Source organism: Bufo gargarizans, chromosome 11, assembly GCF_014858855.1.
Source record: "Bufo gargarizans isolate SCDJY-AF-19 chromosome 11, ASM1485885v1, whole genome shotgun sequence".
In the NCBI taxonomy this organism is placed as follows: Eukaryota; Metazoa; Chordata; class Amphibia; order Anura; family Bufonidae; genus Bufo; species Bufo gargarizans.
The window spans coordinates 13952022-13971398 of NC_058090.1; the positions used below are offsets into that span (position 1 = coordinate 13952022).

Sequence of the window (19377 nt, forward strand, 5' to 3'; positions counted from 1 at the left end):
TGCCCCACAATATAGCGCTACACTGTGCCCCACAATATAGCGCTACACTGTGCCCCACAATATAGCGCTACACTGTGCCCCACAATATAGCGCTACACTGTGCCCCACAATATAGCGCTACACTGTGCCCCACAATATAGCGCTACACTGTGCCCCACAATATACCGCTACACTGTGCCCCACAATATACCGCTACACTGTGCCCCACAATATACAGTATACCGCTACACTGTGCCCCACAATATACAGTATACCGCTACACTGTGCCCCACAATATACAGTATACCTCTACACTGTGCCCCACAATATACAGTATACCGCTACACTGTGCCCCACAATACAGTATACCGCTACACTGTGCCCCACAATATACAGTATACCGCTACACTGTGCCCCACAATATACAGTATACCGCTACACTGTGCCCCACAATATACAGTATACCGCTACACTGTGCCCCACAATATACAGTATACCGCTACACTGTGCCCCACAATATACAGTATACCGCTACACTGTGCCCCACAATATACAGTATACCGCTACACTGTGCCCCACAATATACAGTATACCGCTACACTGTGCCCCACAATATACAGTATACCGCTACACTGTGCCCCACAATATACAGTATACCGCTACACTGTGCCCCACATATACAGTATACCGCTACACTGTGCCCCACAATACAGTATACCGCTACACTGTGCCCCACAATACAGTATACCGCTACACTGTGCCCCACAATATACAGTATACCGCTACACTGTGCCCCACAGTATACCGCTACACTGTGCCCCACAATATACAGTATACCGCTACACTGTGCCCCACAATATACCGCTACACTGTGCCCCACAATACACAGTATACCTCTACACTGTGCCACACAATACACAGTATACCTCTACACTGTGCCACACAATATACAGTATACCTCTACACTGTGCCACACAATATACAGTATACCTCTACACTGTGCCACACAATATACAGTATACCTCTACACTGTGCCCCACAATATACAGTATACCTCTACACTGTGCCCCACAATATACAGTATACCTCTACACTGTGCCCCACAATATACAGTATACCTCTACACTGTGCCCCACAATATACAGTATACCGCTACACTGTGCCCCACAATATACAGTTTACCTCTACACTGTGCCACACAATATACAGTATGTACAGTATACCTCTCCACTGTGCCCCACAATGTACAGTATACCTCTCCACTGTGCCCCACAATGTACAGTATACCGCTCCACTGTGCCCCAGAATACAGTTTCTTCTGTAAAAGTCATCAAGTGTCATGGGGGGGGGGGGGCTTGATTCTTTAGCTATGGCTTGAGTTATGGTAGTTATTCTCCACCATTCTTAATAGGGGTTTTATTGCAACATATAACTCTCTCTTAATTTAAATGCTGAGAAAGGGGTGGAACATATGTGATGTCATGATATGGGCAGATCATCTATAAGAAGGGGAGCGGCGATTTTTTTATCTTGCCTAGGGCGGCAAAAATCCTTGCACCGGCCCTGTCTGTTATAGTCTATATGTGTGGGCATGCTGCACGGGGGCAGCATTTCAGTTACCTGCAGGCATCCATCCTGTAAAGGAAATAGGAGGCTCCGATCAATGACAATCCAAGAACAATGCCGATAACAATTCCGGAAATGGCCCCGGCCGACATGGCGCCTTTTTGTGGACTTGTAACACCACCGGTGGCAAACAACATCTCTGCCTTTATAATACCGAAAGACTCTCCTGCAGAGGGCGAAACAAAGACATTTCAGATTATGGAAGGAACTTCAGGCTTTTCTATGAAAGGGGCTACTTTCTTCAAGGAACAGCACCTGCCCCATGGGTTTTGCCTGGTATAATAGCTCAGCTCCATTGAAGTAAATTGCACTGAGCTGCAGTACCACACACAGCCTGTGTACAGGGGGGGGTGCTGTTTTTGGAAGAAAGCAGCCATCATTTTTCTAATCTTGAACAACCCCTTTAAATTTACATTTAAATTGATTTTAATAAATAGGATCTGCTGATTTATTGGTCTAGAGCAGAGATGCTCAACCTGCGTCCCTCCAGCTGTTGCAAAGCTACAACTCCCAGCATGCCTAGACAGCCTACAGCTATTAGAGCATGCTGGAAGTTGTAGTTTTGCAGGGCCGCAGGGTTAGCATCTCTGGTCTAGGGAAACTATTTCAATGAGTTAACTATACAGTGAAAATAACAATAAAATAAAAAAAAAGTATAAAAAAAAATATTTACCATTTGTTTCCACATCCGCCATGATGTCATAGCCGAGCTGCAGAGCATCGCTCCCTGCCAATGACCCTTCCTTCTCGTCAATCAGTATAATCTGGATTTTCGGTTCTGCGCTGGGGCGTGCCACGCTAAGGGCGGGCGATGAGCTCTGCACTTTAGAAATCGCCAACTTGACAGAAGAATATTTTCTCTAGATTTAAAATAGTTTTTAGATGACATAAAAGGGTTAAATCAAATTCATTTCCACAAAAGTGATGGCTCATTAAGACATCAGCAGAAAAGGGAAGCGGTGACTTATATGATGGGAAATGACCGTTCTTTACCGGAGACGACTTCCTGCAGCCATCATCCTGACCCGCGCTTGAATCCTTCGTATGAGGAAGCGGGAAAAACCGCTGCCAGTAACTACAGGGAGTGTATGGGAGGAAGAACCTATAGGGACAGGTATGGCGGGCACCACTCAGCCATCAGCTTCAGGCAGCAGTGTGGGCACCAGCACCCATCTTTCCAGACCTGCCTCTGGCACCCATACTGGGTCATCCAGCTTTTCCTAAAACTGATAAAGATAATTTTTCTGCTCTTTAATATTTCGTTAGAGGATCGGTACCAGACTGAGGAACATGTGGAGGAGGCGACTTCTGTAGGTCTCCAGGTTGAATGCAGAAGAGTATTCCAGGTTGACGATGACACCTGGTGACATAAAAGAATATGGGAACAGGATTGTTAGAATTCAAATATCAGAATTGAGAGGATATAAAAATGTGTGTGTATATTCTTATATGTCCCTTTAACATGCTGTACAATCAGTTTGACCTCTGGCGCTGTAAACCTCCCACGCTGCCTGGGGCAATGAAAACATTCCGTTAGCCTGCAGCCACCACTAGAGGGAGCTCTTATTACATACATTGAAACTGCAGACAGTGAGCTCCCCCTAGTGGTGACTGTGGGCAGCCAAAAAATAAGGCGATAAACATATCCACAGCGTAGCTATAGGGGGTCGCAATTGCGACCGGGCCACTAAGCCAGTGGCGCATCGCCTATTGCTGTATTTTTAGCTTTATAAGATGCACTACATCTTATAACGTGAACACTAGCAAGCGCTTCCATTATGGAAGCACCCACTAGTCCGCAGGAGGCGGGGGGGAATGTAGCGCTGCATTGCTGGGGGTCTGATCTGATCTGGGGGTATAGTCTGAAAGGTAAGGGGGTATTGACACACAATATAAGGAGAATTATTATTACTACTGGGGAACATGATTACTAGTATGGGCACATGGGGGCATTATTACTATTGGTGGCACTGTTACTGTGGGGGGGCACCCTGGCACAGTATCAGCCTAGGACAATTATTTTTTGGGGTAAATGATGGATACATTTGGATACACTATAAGTGTCAACTGCAAACAGTGCCCCTATTTTAGCAATTATTGAAGGGCACTATCTGTTTCTGCAGGACCGCATTGGGGAGCACGGCAGGGACCGCATTGGGGAGCACGGCAGGGACCGCATTGGGGAGCACGGCAGGGACCGCATTGGGGAGCACGGCAGGGACCGCATTGGGGAGCACGGCAGGGACCGCATTGGGGAGCACGGCAGGGACCGCATTGGGGAGCACGGCAGGGAGCGCATTGGGGAGCACGGCAGGGAGCGCATTGGGGAGCACGGCAGGGAGCGCATTGGGGAGCACGGCAGGGAGCGCATTGGGGAGCACGGCAGGGAGCGCATTGGGGAGCACGGCAGGGAGCGCATTGGGGAGCACGGCAGGGAGCGCATTGGGGAGCACGGCAGGGACCGCATTGGGGAGCACGGCAGGGACCGTATTGGGGGTGGCAGGATGGAGTGTTCAGAAGGAGGGAGGAGGATGGAAAAGTAGGAAACTAAGATGTCTGTCCGTCAGACTCTGCAGAGCTGAACTCTCGCACCCGGCCCATGAGCCTTTATCCACAATTATGAAATAAAAAATGCGTCCAAAACACATGAACAATGGTGAAGAGTTATTTTCTGTTATGTTCACATACAAATGAAATGCTGCAGATTTTTTGCACTTAAACAGGGGACACCGGACCCTCATTCTTGTGTTAGCGGAGGTCCCAGCGGTCAGACCCCCACCCATATAACAGTTTTGCCCTCCCTAATGTATAGTGAGCTACTTGTAACCAGAATCCTATATTCGGTGTTTAGTTCTGTTCCATGAACGGGGAAGTGACGGGTTGTCACCCAATTGACCCAGAAACGTTATTTGCGTATACAGGCGTATACTGGTCAACAGGGGACGGACAGGCGTACACTGGTCAACAGGGGACGGACAGGCGTACACTGGTCAACAGGGGACGGACAGGCGTACACTGGTCAACAGGGGACGGACAGGCGTACACTGGTCAACAGGGGACGGACAGGCGTACACTGGTCAACAGGGGACGGACAGGCGTACACTGGTCAACAGGGGACGGACAGGCGTACACTGGTCAACAGGGGACGGACAGGCGTACACTGGTCAACAGGGGACGGACTGGCGTACACTGGTCAACAGGGGACGGACTGGCGTACACTGGTCAACAGGGGACGGACTGGCGTACACTGGTCAACAGGGGACGGACTGGCGTACACTGGTCAACAGGGGACGGACTGGCGTACACTGGTCAACAGGGGACGGACTGGCGTACACTGGTCAACAGGGGACGGACTGGCGTACACTGGTCAACAGGGGACGGACTGGCGTACACTGGTCAACAGGGGACGGACTGGCGTACACTGGTCAACAGGGGACGGACAGGCGTACACTGGTCAACAGGGGACGGACAGGCGTACACTGGTCAACAGGGGACGGACAGGCGTACACTGGTCAACAGGGGACGGACAGGCGTACACTGGTCAACAGGGGACGGACAGGCGTACACTGGTCAACAGGGGACGGACAGGCGTACACTGGTCAACAGGGGACGGACAGGCGTACACTGGTCAACAGGGGACGGACAGGCGTACACTGGTCAACAGGGGACGGACAGGCGTACACTGGTCAACAGGGGACGGACAGGCGTACACTGGTCAACAGGGGACGGACAGGCGTACACTGGTCAACAGGGGACGGACAGGCGTACACTGGTCAACAGGGGACGGACTGGCGTACACTGGTCAACAGGGGACGGACTGGCGTACACTGGTCAACAGGGGACGGACTGGCGTACACTGGTCAACAGGAGACGGACTGGCGTATACAGGACTTGGTGATGGGGTAATGTCCTGTCTTCAGTGTGGACCTACCACAGATGCCACAGCAATGTCCCACAGGGTGCAGGGGATTTGCGCAGGTCGCCTCTGGACACTTGGCGCCCGTGTACTGGAGACGGGCGGTGCAGATTTCTTGGAGCATCTAGAAGGAGACCAGAAACACAGGAATTTGTACTTTCCCTGTAGATAAACACGTGAGCGGATTGTGTGGTTTTCACGAGGACATGTCGTTCCGTGGTGTAAATCGAGCGGCGCCCTCACCTCGTCATTGCCGCAGAGGCAGCCCGTGGTGTCCTGGCATCTGGAGCTGGTGATCTGAGGTTGGGCAGGTCCGGGGAACTGAAGCCTCCCAGTGGGTGACTTAAGATATTGTGAAAAGTCTTCATTGCTGGTGAATTTCTGAGGAAGAAAGAGACAAATTACTAAAGAATACCTGAAGCAAAAGGTACTCGAAGGTCACAGGAAGACAAAGAAGAAAAAAAAAACACTTAAAGGAATTGTCCATTTTGGAATATTGTTTTATTGCACTTCACTAGATGAACTAGATGAGAGCCGCTGCAAGGGACTGTTCTCCCTACCACAGATAGCGTTTGACTTGATTGCAGCAAGTGGGCGCTGCTTTACACTGCAGGTCTGATTGGACTCTCTGTAGAAGAGCAGGAAGTCCGCACACGGGGAGGTGATTACTGTACAGAAATGAGACAAGAGGTCAAGAAGTAACCGAAGGGGTGGGGCCTTGATATGGGGGTGGGGCTTTGCTAAGGGGGAGGAGCCTGGGGATACCGTTTAAGTTCAATAAATTCACCTAATGATTGGTTGAATCCATTTATTTTTATATAATCGTCAAGGCTTATTATTGACCATGTCCTGGGGGCGGGGCTGTGACAACCTTAAAGGGAAGGTGGTTGGCACTGTATGGTGATTTGATAGGTTCAGTGGTTTCTATAGATGCAAAATATAATGAACACCCGATCACTATGTAATAGTCTGCAGAAGACAGCCAAGAAGAAATGGAACATATCCTTAAATTTGGGCATTTGTAGCTTTTTTGGGGTGGTTCCTAAAAATTTTCATACATTTTAGGTCTCCTGGTAGAAGAAGTCAGGAATATACACGATAATATATTCCACCGTACGCCAATGAAAATAGGGACCAGGGCAATGCTCTGCAGATCTCCTGATAATATAATAATTTGCAGAATATATCACTGTATCATGTATCAGGAGGGGGTAGAGCGCGCAATGTTCTGCAGAGCATATTGATGTGTATCCGCCACATGGTCAGAAATGAGCAATGCCCTGCAGATGCCTAAATAAAGGAGTGATGCAATAGTCTGTAGAACATAATATGTTTTGTCAAGGGGAAGAGGGAACAGAGCAATGTTCTGCAGATCTCTACAGGCCAACCAAGCAATAATCTGCAGAATAAATCACTAGGCATGAGGAGGTTGCGGAAGGGAAGGGGTGGAGCCATGTTCTGCAGGTGTGTAATAGCAATGATGTGATAATCTGCAGCATGCATCACTAGGTATGCGTCAGAAGGTGAAAAGAACAGAGCAAAGTTCTGCAGGCCTCTGGGGGTTAATACTGTAACAATAATCTGCACAATAGGGCACTATGTCTCAGCAGGTAGAGGGACGAGAGCAATGTTCTGCAGACCTCTGGAGGCCGTTAATGTAATAGTCTGCAGAATATGGCACTCTGTCTCTGGAGGTAGAGGGACGAGAGCAATGTTCTGCAGAGGTCTCTTAAGGTCACAGCATAGCGGTGCGTCTGTTGCTGTAGGTCGGGGAAAGGGTTAACGCTCTGCGGTGGAGAATTCGTTATTGTATCAAGGAGTAAAAAGGAAAGATCTTTAATTATCGTCTGAAGAAAACGCCCAGAAACCTGAGACGTGTTTGCGAAGTCTGAAGACGTGAATCACCGGCGACAAGTCGGCGCAGGTGAGGAGGATGGCACGGGCAGCCGCCCACACACAGATCGGGTTTGACCGCAGGTGGCACAACAAGAAGTGACATTTACCGTCCAGATCCGATCTGACAACTGCTTAAAAGACAATTCCTTATCACAAGCTTGTGTGCCTGCCAGGAGAATGAACTCGTAGACCCTACCCCCCCTCCAGCAGATATAGAGCAGTGGTCTGCGGCATAACTACAACCCCCAAGAGGTTGGAGACAGTGAATCTGATATTGCCTGGAAACTCTCCAGTAGGTCTTATGGGATTGTTACTTGAAAGAGTCTTTGTCAGAAAGATCAACCCTATTAAACCAGCATCCTGGCTGGTAGGGTTGATCATGCTGATTAAAACTATACGTTTCATTGTAAATACAGAAAAGCTGTATTCTAAATATAGTAAGGCTATTTATAGCCTTTCATTGTGGGTTAAATGAGGGAGGGAAAAAAATGAAGAAAAAATCTACAGCTTCATCCTGGGATTTGAACCTGGCAGATCTACATGCAAATCTGACCACTTACCTCCTTGCCACATTGGGAAAAGAGGTTTTCTATATTTAGAAAGCTAATACATATTCCTGGCTTCTTTATAATCATATAGTGTGCCTATGAATAAACCAGTATTATGTATTAACTTTCTAAGTTTAGCAAACCTGTATTGTCAATATAGTAAGGCTATAGCATGGGTTATCATGGGTTAAACGAGAGAGAGAGAGAAAAATAACTGGCCAAAAAAAAATCCTAAAATCTTTCCTGGGATTTAAAAATCTATATGCAAGGCTGAGCACTTACCTCTAGGCTACAGCCTTATTGAGAACAGTGGTTTTCTATTCTTAGAAAGCTAATGATATTACTGGTGTCATTAGAATCATATATTGTGCCTGTGAGTAATAGGTATTAGCTTTCTAAGTGTAGAAAATCTCTATTCTCAACATAGTAAGGCTTTAGTAAGTCGTGTATATGATATGTACATGCTAGGACACCGCTCTGCCCTCAGCATGCTGATGTCTAGCCCTGTCAATCAAGGGGAGGGGGGGCAGGGGGTGTTACAAAAGCAGTGCTCTAAGAATTCAGGCTCACCCCCTGGTGCTCCAACATGTTCATCTGCATATGAATAAATCTCAGAAATCTTGACAGCTGTTTAACATACAGGCAAAAGAAAGGTGCCGTTTTAATCAGCATTATCAACCCTACCAGGCAGCATGCTGGTTTAATAGGGTTGATCATGCTGACAGAGGCTCTTTATGCAATTCTTTAGCATTCCCCTGAAAGGCAAGGTTATCCTTCTGATTACGAAAGGTTCTGCAATTACATTCCATGACCTCTGCTTGCTGAAAATGACTGGAAACATTCTTATTTATTTCCAGAGGCTCAAAACCAGTACAGACCTAATACGTCTCACAGCTGAACATTCGTTACAATTGTATTCAGTCAGCCTGAACACCAGACTGATATATTTTTACTCCACTGATACATTGTAGCAAACTATCGGACAGGGGCAGGATTTGTGTTGCTGATGTGCGACTCTCAGAGGATTGTCTAGACTGGATGCAACTGTAACAAACCCTCAGCTGTGAGAGATATATTAGTCAGGACCACGTTTTAGCCTCCTGATGTAAACGATTCATTCCATTCACTGACAGCAAGCAAAGTTCTTGAAAATGAGGAGAAAAAGAAATACAAAGTATATTAGAAAGTCGCAGAACTTTTCCTTATAGAGTGATTAAGCTCCACTTACATAAAACTGGACGACCCCTTTAAGTGACATTTGTACCCCCGATAGAAGCCAGTTATCATAATGTCTGGGCAGTACCTTGTCATTTCATGTGGCCCCAAGATATTTAGGGGCCACACTCCAATGAGGCTGCACATCCCTCTGTTTTATACTGTAGCTCTATGCAATATTTGACGTCTTTGCTCCCCCTGCAGGCGACCTGTGGTATGTGCATGTCAAGGAAAGCACCAGGCAAAGCTGTTTCTTGCAGGGTCTGTGGGGGCGGAGCTGTGTCATGCTCCACCCCTTCAGACCCTGCACTAGGTTTTACCCCATTTTTTTGGCCATATTATATAACCATGGAGACTCCTAGATCTGCATGGAGGCTGTGTACACAAAACCATTCTTCATTAGAGCATAGAAAAATAAATAAATAAAAATTCCTTGAAGGAACTTACTCGGCCCAGCACAGAGAGGCTCCTCAGCTGAATGTCGGATCTGGACTCCTCGAGTTGGACCCGGAAGGAGGTTTCAGGAGCAAAAATGACGTCATCATAGCGACAGGGAACACATTCGGCGTCCACGGCAAAGAGGAATCTGCCCGTGTCCAGGTCATCGGTGGACAGGGCAGAGCGCCAGAGCGTCGGGTCAAACCACTGAAACCGATCCACATCGTGAAAGTGTAAAGACGTCCCTGAATGTAAGAGACGCGGAGTCAGCAGCACGAGCCGCACAATTATCACACGACCGCACCGTGCAATGCCCACCGTGCCAGCCGTGCCCCCTCATGTGCATAAGCCCAGTGGGCTCCTGGTTGATACATGTTGAGGCGCCTATTACGAGGTTCTGCAGCAGCAGAGGTATCTAATAAGAGGTTCTGCAGCCGGTGAGGTATATAATGAGATGTTCTGCGGGAGCTAAGGCATGTATTAAGATATTCTGCAGAAGCTGAGGTGTGTATTATGAGGTTCAGCAGCAGAAGTGGTATATCATAAGAGGTTCTGCAGCAGCAGAGGTATATAATAAGAGGTTCTGCAGCAGCTGTGGGACATATTATAAGGTTCTACAGAGGCTGAGGTGCGTATTATGATTTGTAATCTACAGTAATAGGGTACACGATCCTTGCTGTAATGCACTGCTGGGGTTGTCCACTAGGGGGCACCAGAATGTAGTGCACCTCCATCATACCTCACTGTAGATGTCAGAAGAGTCTTCACTTTACCTTGGCCGCATTCTGGATCATCTCTGGACGCAGCAAGAAAGCCGGCACCAGGCGACAGGATGAACTCTCCATCCAGGGGCAGGAACTGGAAACAGAACAGACCGTTACATACATCAATGCAAACACCACTGATACTAATAATATGTGCAGCCCCATATACACAGCGCAGCCGCAGAGACCCCATATGACGCCTGCAGCCTCATACACACAGCGCAGCCGCAGAGACCCCATATGACGCCTGCAGCCTCGTACACACAGCACAGCCGCAGAGACCCCATATGACGCCTGCAGCCTCATATACACAGCGCAGCCGCAGAGACCCCATATGGCGCCTGCAGCCTCATACACACAGCGCAGCCGCAGAGACCCCATATGACGCCTGCAGCCTCATACACACAGCGCAGCCGCAGAGACCCCATATGGCGCCTGCAGCCTCATACACACAGCGCAGCCGCAGAGACCCCATGTGACGCCTGCAGCCTCATACACACAGCGCAGCCGCAGAGACCCCATATAACGCCTGCAGCCTCATACACACAGCACAGCCGCAGAGACCCCATATGGCGCCTGCAGCCTCATACACACAGCACAGCCGCAGAGACCCCATATGGCGCCTGCAGCCTCATACACACAGCGCAGCCGCAGAGACCCCATGTGCTACCTGCAGCCTCATACACACAGCGCAGCTGCAGAGACCCCATATGACGCCTGCAGCCCCATACACACAGCGCAGCCGCAGAGACCCCATATGACGCCTGCAGCCTCATACACACAGCGCAGCCGCAGAGACCCCATGTGACGCCTGCAGCCTCATACACACAGCGCAGCCGCAGAGACCCCATATGACGCCTGCAGCCTCGTACACACAGCACAGCCGCAGAGACCCCATATGACGCCTGCAGCCTCATACACACAGCACAGCCGCAGAGACCCCATATGACGCCTGCAGCCTCGTACACACAGCGCAGCCGCAGAGACCCCATGTACTGCCTGCAGCCTCATACACACAGCGCAGCCGCAGAGACCCCATATGGCGCCTGCAGCCTCGTACACACAGCACAGCCGCAGAGACCCCATATGACGCCTGCAGCCTCATACACACAGCGCAGCCGCAGAGACCCCATATGACGCCTGCAGCCTCGTACACACAGCACAGCCGCAGAGACCCCATATGACGCCTGCAGCCTCGTACACACAGCGCAGCCGCAGAGACCCCATGTACTGCCTGCAGCCTCATACACACAGCGCAGCCGCAGAGACCCCATATGACGCCTGCAGCCTCATACACACAGCGCAGCCGCAGAGACCCCATATGACGCCTGCAGCCTTGTACACACAGCACAGCCGCAGAGACCCCATATGACGCCTGCAGCCTCGTACACACAGCGCAGCCGCAGAGACCCCATGTACTGCCTGCAGCCTCATACACACAGCGCAGCCGCAGAGACCCCATATGACGCCTGCAGCCTCATACACACAGCGCAGCCGCAGAGACCCCATGTACTGCCTGCAGCCTCATACACACAGCGCAGCCGCAGAGACCCCATATGACGCCTGCAGCCTCGTACACACAGCACAGCCGCAGAGACCCCATATGACGCCTGCAGCCTCGTACACACAGCGCAGCTGCAGAGACCCCATATGACGCCTGCAGCCTCGTACACACAGCACAGCCGCAGAGACCCCATATGACGCCTGCAGCCTCGTACACACAGCGCAGCCGCAGAGACCCCATGTACTGCCTGCAGCCTCATACACACAGCGCAGCTGCAGAGACCCCATGTACTGCCTGCAGCCTCATACACACAGCGCAGCCGCAGAGACCCCATATGACGCCTGCAGCCTCATACACACAGCGCAGCCACAGAGACCCCATGTACTGCCTGCAGCCTCATACACAGCGCAGCTGCAGAGACCCCATATGACGCCTGCAGCCTCATACACACAGCGCAGCCGCAGAGACCCCATGTACTGCCTGCAGCCTCATACACAGCGCAGCTGCAGAGACCCCATATGACGCCTGCAGCCTCGTACACACAGCACACCTGCAGAGACCCCATATGACGCCTGCAGCCTCGTACACACAGCGCAGCTGCAGAGACCCCATATGACGCCTGCAGCCTCGTACACACAGCACAGCCGCAGAGACCCCATATGACGCCTGCAGCCTCGTACACACAGCGCAGCCGCAGAGACCCCATGTACTGCCTGCAGCCTCATACACACAGCGCAGCCACAGAGACCCCATATGACGCCTGCAGCCTCATACACACAGCGCAGCCGCAGAGACCCCATATGACGCCTGCAGCCTCGTACACACAGCACAGCCGCAGAGACCCCATATGACGCCTGCAGCCTCATACACACAGCACAGCCGCAGAGACCCCATGTACTGCCTGCAGCCTCATACACACAGCGCAGCCGCAGAGACCCCATGTACTGCCTGCAGCCTCATACACACAGCGCAGCTGCAGAGACCCCATATGACGCCTGCAGCCCCATACACACAGCGCAGCCGCAGAGACCCCATGTGCTGCCTGCAGCCCCATACACACAGCGCAGCCGCAGAGACCCCATGTACTGTCTGCAGCCTCATACACACAGCGCAGCCACAGAGACCCCATATGACGCCTGCAGCCTCGTACACACAGCGCAGCCGCAGAGACCCCATATGACGCCTGCAGCCTCATACACACAGAGTAGACGCAGGGACCCCATTTAACGTCTGCAGCCGCAGTGACCAAGTTTGCAGCCACGTGTCTCCAATGTTCTCGCCGTCACACTTTTGTTTCTGTTCCCATAATCCTGAAGTTCACATTATAACGTTTCTGGATTTCTGGGTTCAGGCTCCTGAAGACGTTGGATTCTCCTGTCCTCATATCGCCCCAAATGGACGGATTACTATTCAGCACAACCCAAAATACTCTGTGCTGCTGGGACATTCTGCTCACCTCCAAGATGCCCCCAACATTGAGCATGCCCACTCCAGTTGCCCAACATAGCCTCCGACAGAGTGCACCCTCTTGCCAGCTCCAGAGTGTTCTGTTGCCCCCAACATACAGAGCGCCCACTCCCACCACTCCCAACATAGAGAGCGCCCACTCCCAACATAGAGAGCGCCCACTCCCAACATAGAGAGCGCCCACTCCCAACATAGAGAGCGCCCACTCCCAACATAGAGAGCGCCCACTCCCAACATAGAGAGCGCCCACTCCCAACATAGAGAGGGCCCACTCCCAACATAGAGAGGGCCCACTCCCAACATAGAGAGGGCCCACTCCCAACATAGAGAGGGCCCACTCCCAACATAGAGAGCGCCCACTCCCAACATAGAGAGCGCCCACTCCCAACATAGAGAGCGCCCACTCCTCATCACTCCCTACATAGAGAGCGCCCACTCCCAACATAGAGAGAGCCCACTCCTCATCACTCCCTACATAGAGAGCGCCCACTCCCAACATAGAGAGAGCCCACTCCTCATCACTCCCAACATAGAGAGAGCCCACTCCTCATCACTCCCTACATAGAGAGCGCCCACTCCCAACATAGAGAGCGCCCACTCCCAACATAGAGAGCGCCCACTCCCAACATAGAGAGCGCCCACTCCCAACATAGAGAGCGCCCACTCCCAACATAGAGAGCGCCCACTCCCAACATAGAGAGCGCCCACTCCCAACATAGAGAGCGCCCACTCCCAACATAGAGAGCGCCCACTCCCAACATAGAGAGCGCCCACTCCCAACATAGAGAGCGCCCACTCCTCATCACTCTCTACATAGAGAGCACCCACTCCCAACATAGAGAGAGCCCACTCCTCATCACTCCCAACATAGAGAGCGCCCACTCCCAACATAGAGAGAGCCCACTCCTCATCACTCCCTACATAGAGCGCCCATTGCCCACAGCATGCCCATTTCAGCTAACTTGCCAGACTTGGCCTTCATGTGAAATCTCTGTAATGATGTCTGCCGTTTCATTCCCTGAATCCACTGCCTGTTCCCAGAACACGAGCCGCACCTCCTTATATTCCCCTGATGCTCCCCCCGGTTTTGTTTCTGTTTCTGGAACTTCCCTTTCTTTTCTCCCCCATCTCGTCCCTTTTCTTAGTAAATACCCATCAGTCCCTGTGTGGCCGGCCTCTCCCGACTCCTCAGTAATGGTCAGTCCATGGGGCGTCTCTGCCACTCCAGTGCAGACGAGCTGCAATGCTAGAAATGACCCACAGACAGGGCGGTGGCGCTGTTTTGGATACAAAGCAGCCGTGTTTTTTCTAATCCTGGACAAGCCCTTTAAAGTAAGATCTCAATAAAAACTTCACCCCTGTGTCTATTTAAAAGGGGTGCCCACATATTACACTGGTTCATGCAGAGAAATCAAAAGCCAACACCTCTGCCACAGCAAAGTGGATATTCCAGCCCCTCCCCTTTAGGAGGCCCCTCCCCTTTGGGAGGCCCCTCCCCCTTAGTCTATCGATTTGTTTCTTCCCAGGGCGATTTAGTTGCTCGTCATTCACCATCATTCTGATCTTACTACAATAGAATTCAGCTCAACTGCAAAGCTTGTCCTTGTACATAGCCGTGAATCTAGGAAAAAGCAAAGCTGCAGTGTAAAGCATGGTGAAGAGGAATAAAGCAACAGCTTTTAATGAGACAGGAGGTGGATTTCTGACTGTCTTGGATGTTAGCAATATTAGGGCTCATGCGCACGAACGTATTTTCTTTCCATGTCCGTTCCGGTTTTTTGCGGACTGTATACGTAACCATGCAGTCAAAAAAATAAAATAAAAAATGCAGCAGAAGGTCAGACATGAAATCCTCATCATCAAGATACTAGACAGAGAATTCTAGGCTTTCCACCGCTGCCCAGCAGGTGGCGCAGATCCCTACTGTTTGGGCAATAGAAGGAAGCGCATCAATAACCTCATGTAACCGCTGCGGAAACTACCCAAGCTTTTTAATAAAGAAATTCCTTGACTGTAACCAAATCAGATCTCACGAGGCGCCCGGCGCCCGCCCCATGCCACCTTCCTCCTTTCGTTATCATTAACCCTTCTTCTCCTGTCTCATTCCCAGGGGCTTTCAGAAATTTCCAACATTTCAAATGCGAAAACGAGAAATTCCGGAATGTTTCCTGCGCTCAGTGGATACAAATTATGATAAGAAACTCACGTGCCCGAATCTTTGTGTAATTACCACCATTGCTTAAAGGAGCACTCCGGGCACTGCTCTATGTCTCGTACAGGGTCAGGGGTTTACAAGAATTAATCAGGGTGTCACGGCTCCACCCCCTCACACCCCAATCTAGTCAGAAAACTACTCATCAGCTTTGACTTGAGTGTTCCTTTAAGGGACACTTTCCAATTTGTAATGCCAAAGGGTAAAGCTGTCCAAAAGTGATACTGATAACAGCTGAGGGTTCGCTACATTTTAGGCAAAACACATCAGCAGCATAAAGCTCTCCCCTTTCCTGATAGTTTGCTACAATGTATCAGTGCAGGTAAAAATGGGACACAGTCTGGAGCCCAGTATGTTCAGCTCCCAGGATTGTGGAGAGCGGATACAACTGTAACAAGCTGCAGGAATACAATGCATGACAGGAGTAAGAGGGGTTCACTGAAGACCTGGAGACCAGCCTGCTGACAGTTTCCAGTATATAGTAAAACTGTATGTACACAGTGACTCCACCAGCAGAATAGGGAGTGCAGCTCTGGAGTATAATACAAGATGTAACTCAGGATCAGTACAGGATAAGTAATGTAATGTATGTACACAGTGACTGCACCAGCAGAATAGTGAGTGCAGCTCTGGGGTATAATACAGGATGTTACTGAGGATCAGTACAGGATAAGTAATGTATGTACACAGTGACTCCACCAGCAGAATAGTGAGTGCAGCTCTGGAGTATAATACAGGATGTAACTCAGGATCAGTACAGGATAAGTAATGTATGTACACAGTGACTGCACCAGCAGAATAGTGAGCGCAGCTCTGGAGCATAATACAGGATAAGTAATGTATGTACACAGTGACTGCACCAGCAGAATAGTGAGTGCTGCTCTGGAGTATAATACAGGATGTAACTCAGGATCAGTACAGGATAAGTAATGTATGTACACAGTGACTGCACCAGCAGAATAGTGAGTGCAGCTCTGGAGTATAATACAGGATGTAACTCAGGATCAGTACAGGATAAGTAATGTATGTACACAGTGACTGCACCAGCAGAATAGTGAGTGCAGCTCTGGAGTATAATACAGGATGTAACTCAGGATCAGTACAGGATAAGTAATGTATGTACACAGTGACTGCACCAGCAGAATAGTGAGTGCAGCTCTGGACTATAATACAGGATGTAACTCAGGATCAGTACAGGATAAGTAATGTATGTACACAGTGACTGCACCAGCAGAATAGTGAGTGCAGCTCTGGAGTATAATACAGGATGGAAATCAGGATCAGTACAGAATAAGTCACGAAAAGTATGTACTATATAAACTGTAAAACAGAATGGAGGACATGCCCTTTAAGCCTGCTCTATATTTTCAGTCTCTTTGGTACATAATAGGATTTCTCTGACCTAATCTGGATGATCTATTGGGTGACAGTACGAGGTCACCGCCGTCCACCATGGCTTGCAGTAAGAGGTCTACAGAGATCTGTTAGCTTCCATTAGTTTTTGTGGCCACCACGCGCCCCTGTCCCTGCGCATTCTGTATTTTTACCTTTCCCCCTGATGCCTCCGTCAGTCTTGCTGATGAGTTTCCTATTCAGTATGTGAAAGATCAGAGGTGAATGATTCATAAGTGATGGGAAGGGTCTGGTGTCCCTTGGATCACAGCCAGGCTGCCGTGTACATGGCACAATGCTCTGAGCGGCCGATAGTCCGGATCCTGTTACTCGCAGGCACATTCCCCTGTGTTAGTTACAAGTCAGTGACCCAGAAGATCCAATAACCCGTTAAGGACAGACGCCGATCAGCACCGCTCCTAAAACTTTACGTCATTTATACTGAGCCCTGCCGAAGCGTCTCCCGTAGAACCAGTGCACGCACTGCATACTGTCTACCAGCAGCTGCCACTAGGGGGAGCTCACTGCAGACACATGTATACAACGTCCAGTGAGTGCAATACCAGCTGTGCAAACTTACATTCAGAAAGCTCCCCCTAGTGGAGGCTGCAGGCGACCAGAATTATATCCTTTATAGAGTCAGGAAATCAGGGCTTCTCTGTATAGATTATCAAAACAATAGGCACAGAATTTAGTAGAAGTAGTAGACACGACAGGTCGGTCCAAACCCCAACAAGTGGGGCCCACCATTCTTAGTTTTGCAATGGGGCCCTATCATTTCTGTGTATGCCCCTGCTGTTGGGATAGCCCAATATTGGAATATCATTGCAAATCTTTGTGCCCTCATTCACTGACAGAAAGCAGATATCTTGAAAGTGTGATGAATGGAACCCCAGAAAGTTGTAACACTGTTTATATAAATCTGCAAAAACTGCTTTCAATAACCCCAAGCCCAAAACATAAAAATGTGTCCTGGGGGGGGGGGGGGGGGGGGCGTGCTCAAGAGAGAAGGCCTCAAAATTAAGATGCCCCCCCCCCCTCCCTCTGATGTTTTATGTCCTTTGATCCCCTCCCTAGAGAGATAATGAGATGGAGAGCGATAGATTGATGAATCCCGGTCACTAAACGGTTAAATCTATGAATTTAGAAGAATGCTACTTGTTGGGGCCAGTACATTTTCTGACACGTGGCCGCCCCGTCAGTCGCACGCTCGCCGAGGAAACAGAACGTCCCTCATTAACTCCTACTAGACACAGACTTGTCTGCGATCACTGACGGCTGCCGACACAAGCCATGCGTTTCCATGGCAACCCGTACCTTGAAAATTTATTTTTGTTAACATACGCCTCAGCAGCGACAGCTACACAAAGGGGGGGCATCAGTCGGCTTACGGTCCTCCGTTCGAGGAGACGGCGTATTACACCAACGCGACTCCAGGGCTGCAAAGTACGTGCCGAGCAGTTGTCGCTTCCCCTCCCCCACTACTTATACCTAGTGCGCGATTCAGCAGGGGGCGTCAGTGAGTGCAGAAGCGAGCTCCTACCATAGTAAAAAAAAAAAAGAACGGGAGATCGCTGCTGCGTTCTGGGGATTTTTCTACTATAGAGCCAGTTGTAGTGCCCAGGGGTGTCAGCCAAGGTCCACCCCCTTGCCAAGAGGTCAGACCCTGGGTTCTCTCATAAATGATGTCAGTCCTTGTTAACGGGGGCGGATTTGGCATTTCTGGGGCCCCATGTAAAGTTATGGCTTGTGTAACACACTAGGGGGAAAGGGTACACAAAACGCCCGAGTACCTACACCCGAGGTATCCAGAGGGCTGTAAACACAGAGGTCTGGGATAAGTTATTGGGCAGATGGGCCAAGTGGTTCTTCTCTGCCGACACAGTCTAGAATCAGATCAGGTGCAAATATCCCAACGTGGGCAAATCGTTGGAAACTAAAGGGAATTCTCGGCAGACCAGAAGGCAAAAGGCGCGACATCCGGATGTTCAATCCGAACGTTCATAACCGGGTGTCACTGCCGGACCGCGGAATATCACCCCAAGGGCAGGGCGTCCACGGCACACTAGTCAGGGGGCAACCAAAGTCCCAGGTTGCCTAATGTGAGCCAGTAACCTAGCAATGCATGTGCGGCATACATACACCGTAAACGCCCGGCGCCGCGCAGCATAAAACTAGTAAAAACACCCTGAGCCGCCTATTAGGAACTGATAACCTACAACTGAGCGTGACGCTCTAGTAGTCTGGAGTCACTCTAGAGTTGTGCCTAGACCGATGAGGTTCGCCTCTTACTTCAATGATATCACACCAGGGAACAGCCATTCTTCATTCTTTTTGAGTACAGGGACAATGCACACAGTGATGTCACAGTACAGGGACAATGCACACAGTGATGTCACAGTACAGGGACGATGCACACA

General features: G+C 50.1%; 1 protein-coding gene across 3 annotated transcripts in view; it reads right to left on the bottom strand.

Annotated features, from left to right (window-relative positions):
• LOC122921223 (protein amnionless-like) overlaps positions 1–19377 on the bottom strand; it is a 49291-nt gene that overhangs the window by 16621 nt on the left and 13293 nt on the right. For all 3 annotated transcript variants that reach the window (XM_044271182.1, XM_044271183.1, XM_044271181.1), the window contains exons 4-10: positions 10392–10476; positions 9628–9863; positions 5765–5902; positions 5537–5645; positions 2883–2965; positions 2279–2465; positions 1600–1771 (exon numbers count right to left, since the gene is read on the bottom strand). In XM_044271182.1, coding sequence (XP_044127117.1) covers positions 1600–1771; positions 2279–2465; positions 2883–2965; positions 5537–5645; positions 5765–5902; positions 9628–9863; positions 10392–10476 — 1010 coding nt within the window. The remainder of the gene's footprint in view (positions 1–1599; positions 1772–2278; positions 2466–2882; positions 2966–5536; positions 5646–5764; positions 5903–9627; positions 9864–10391; positions 10477–19377) is intronic.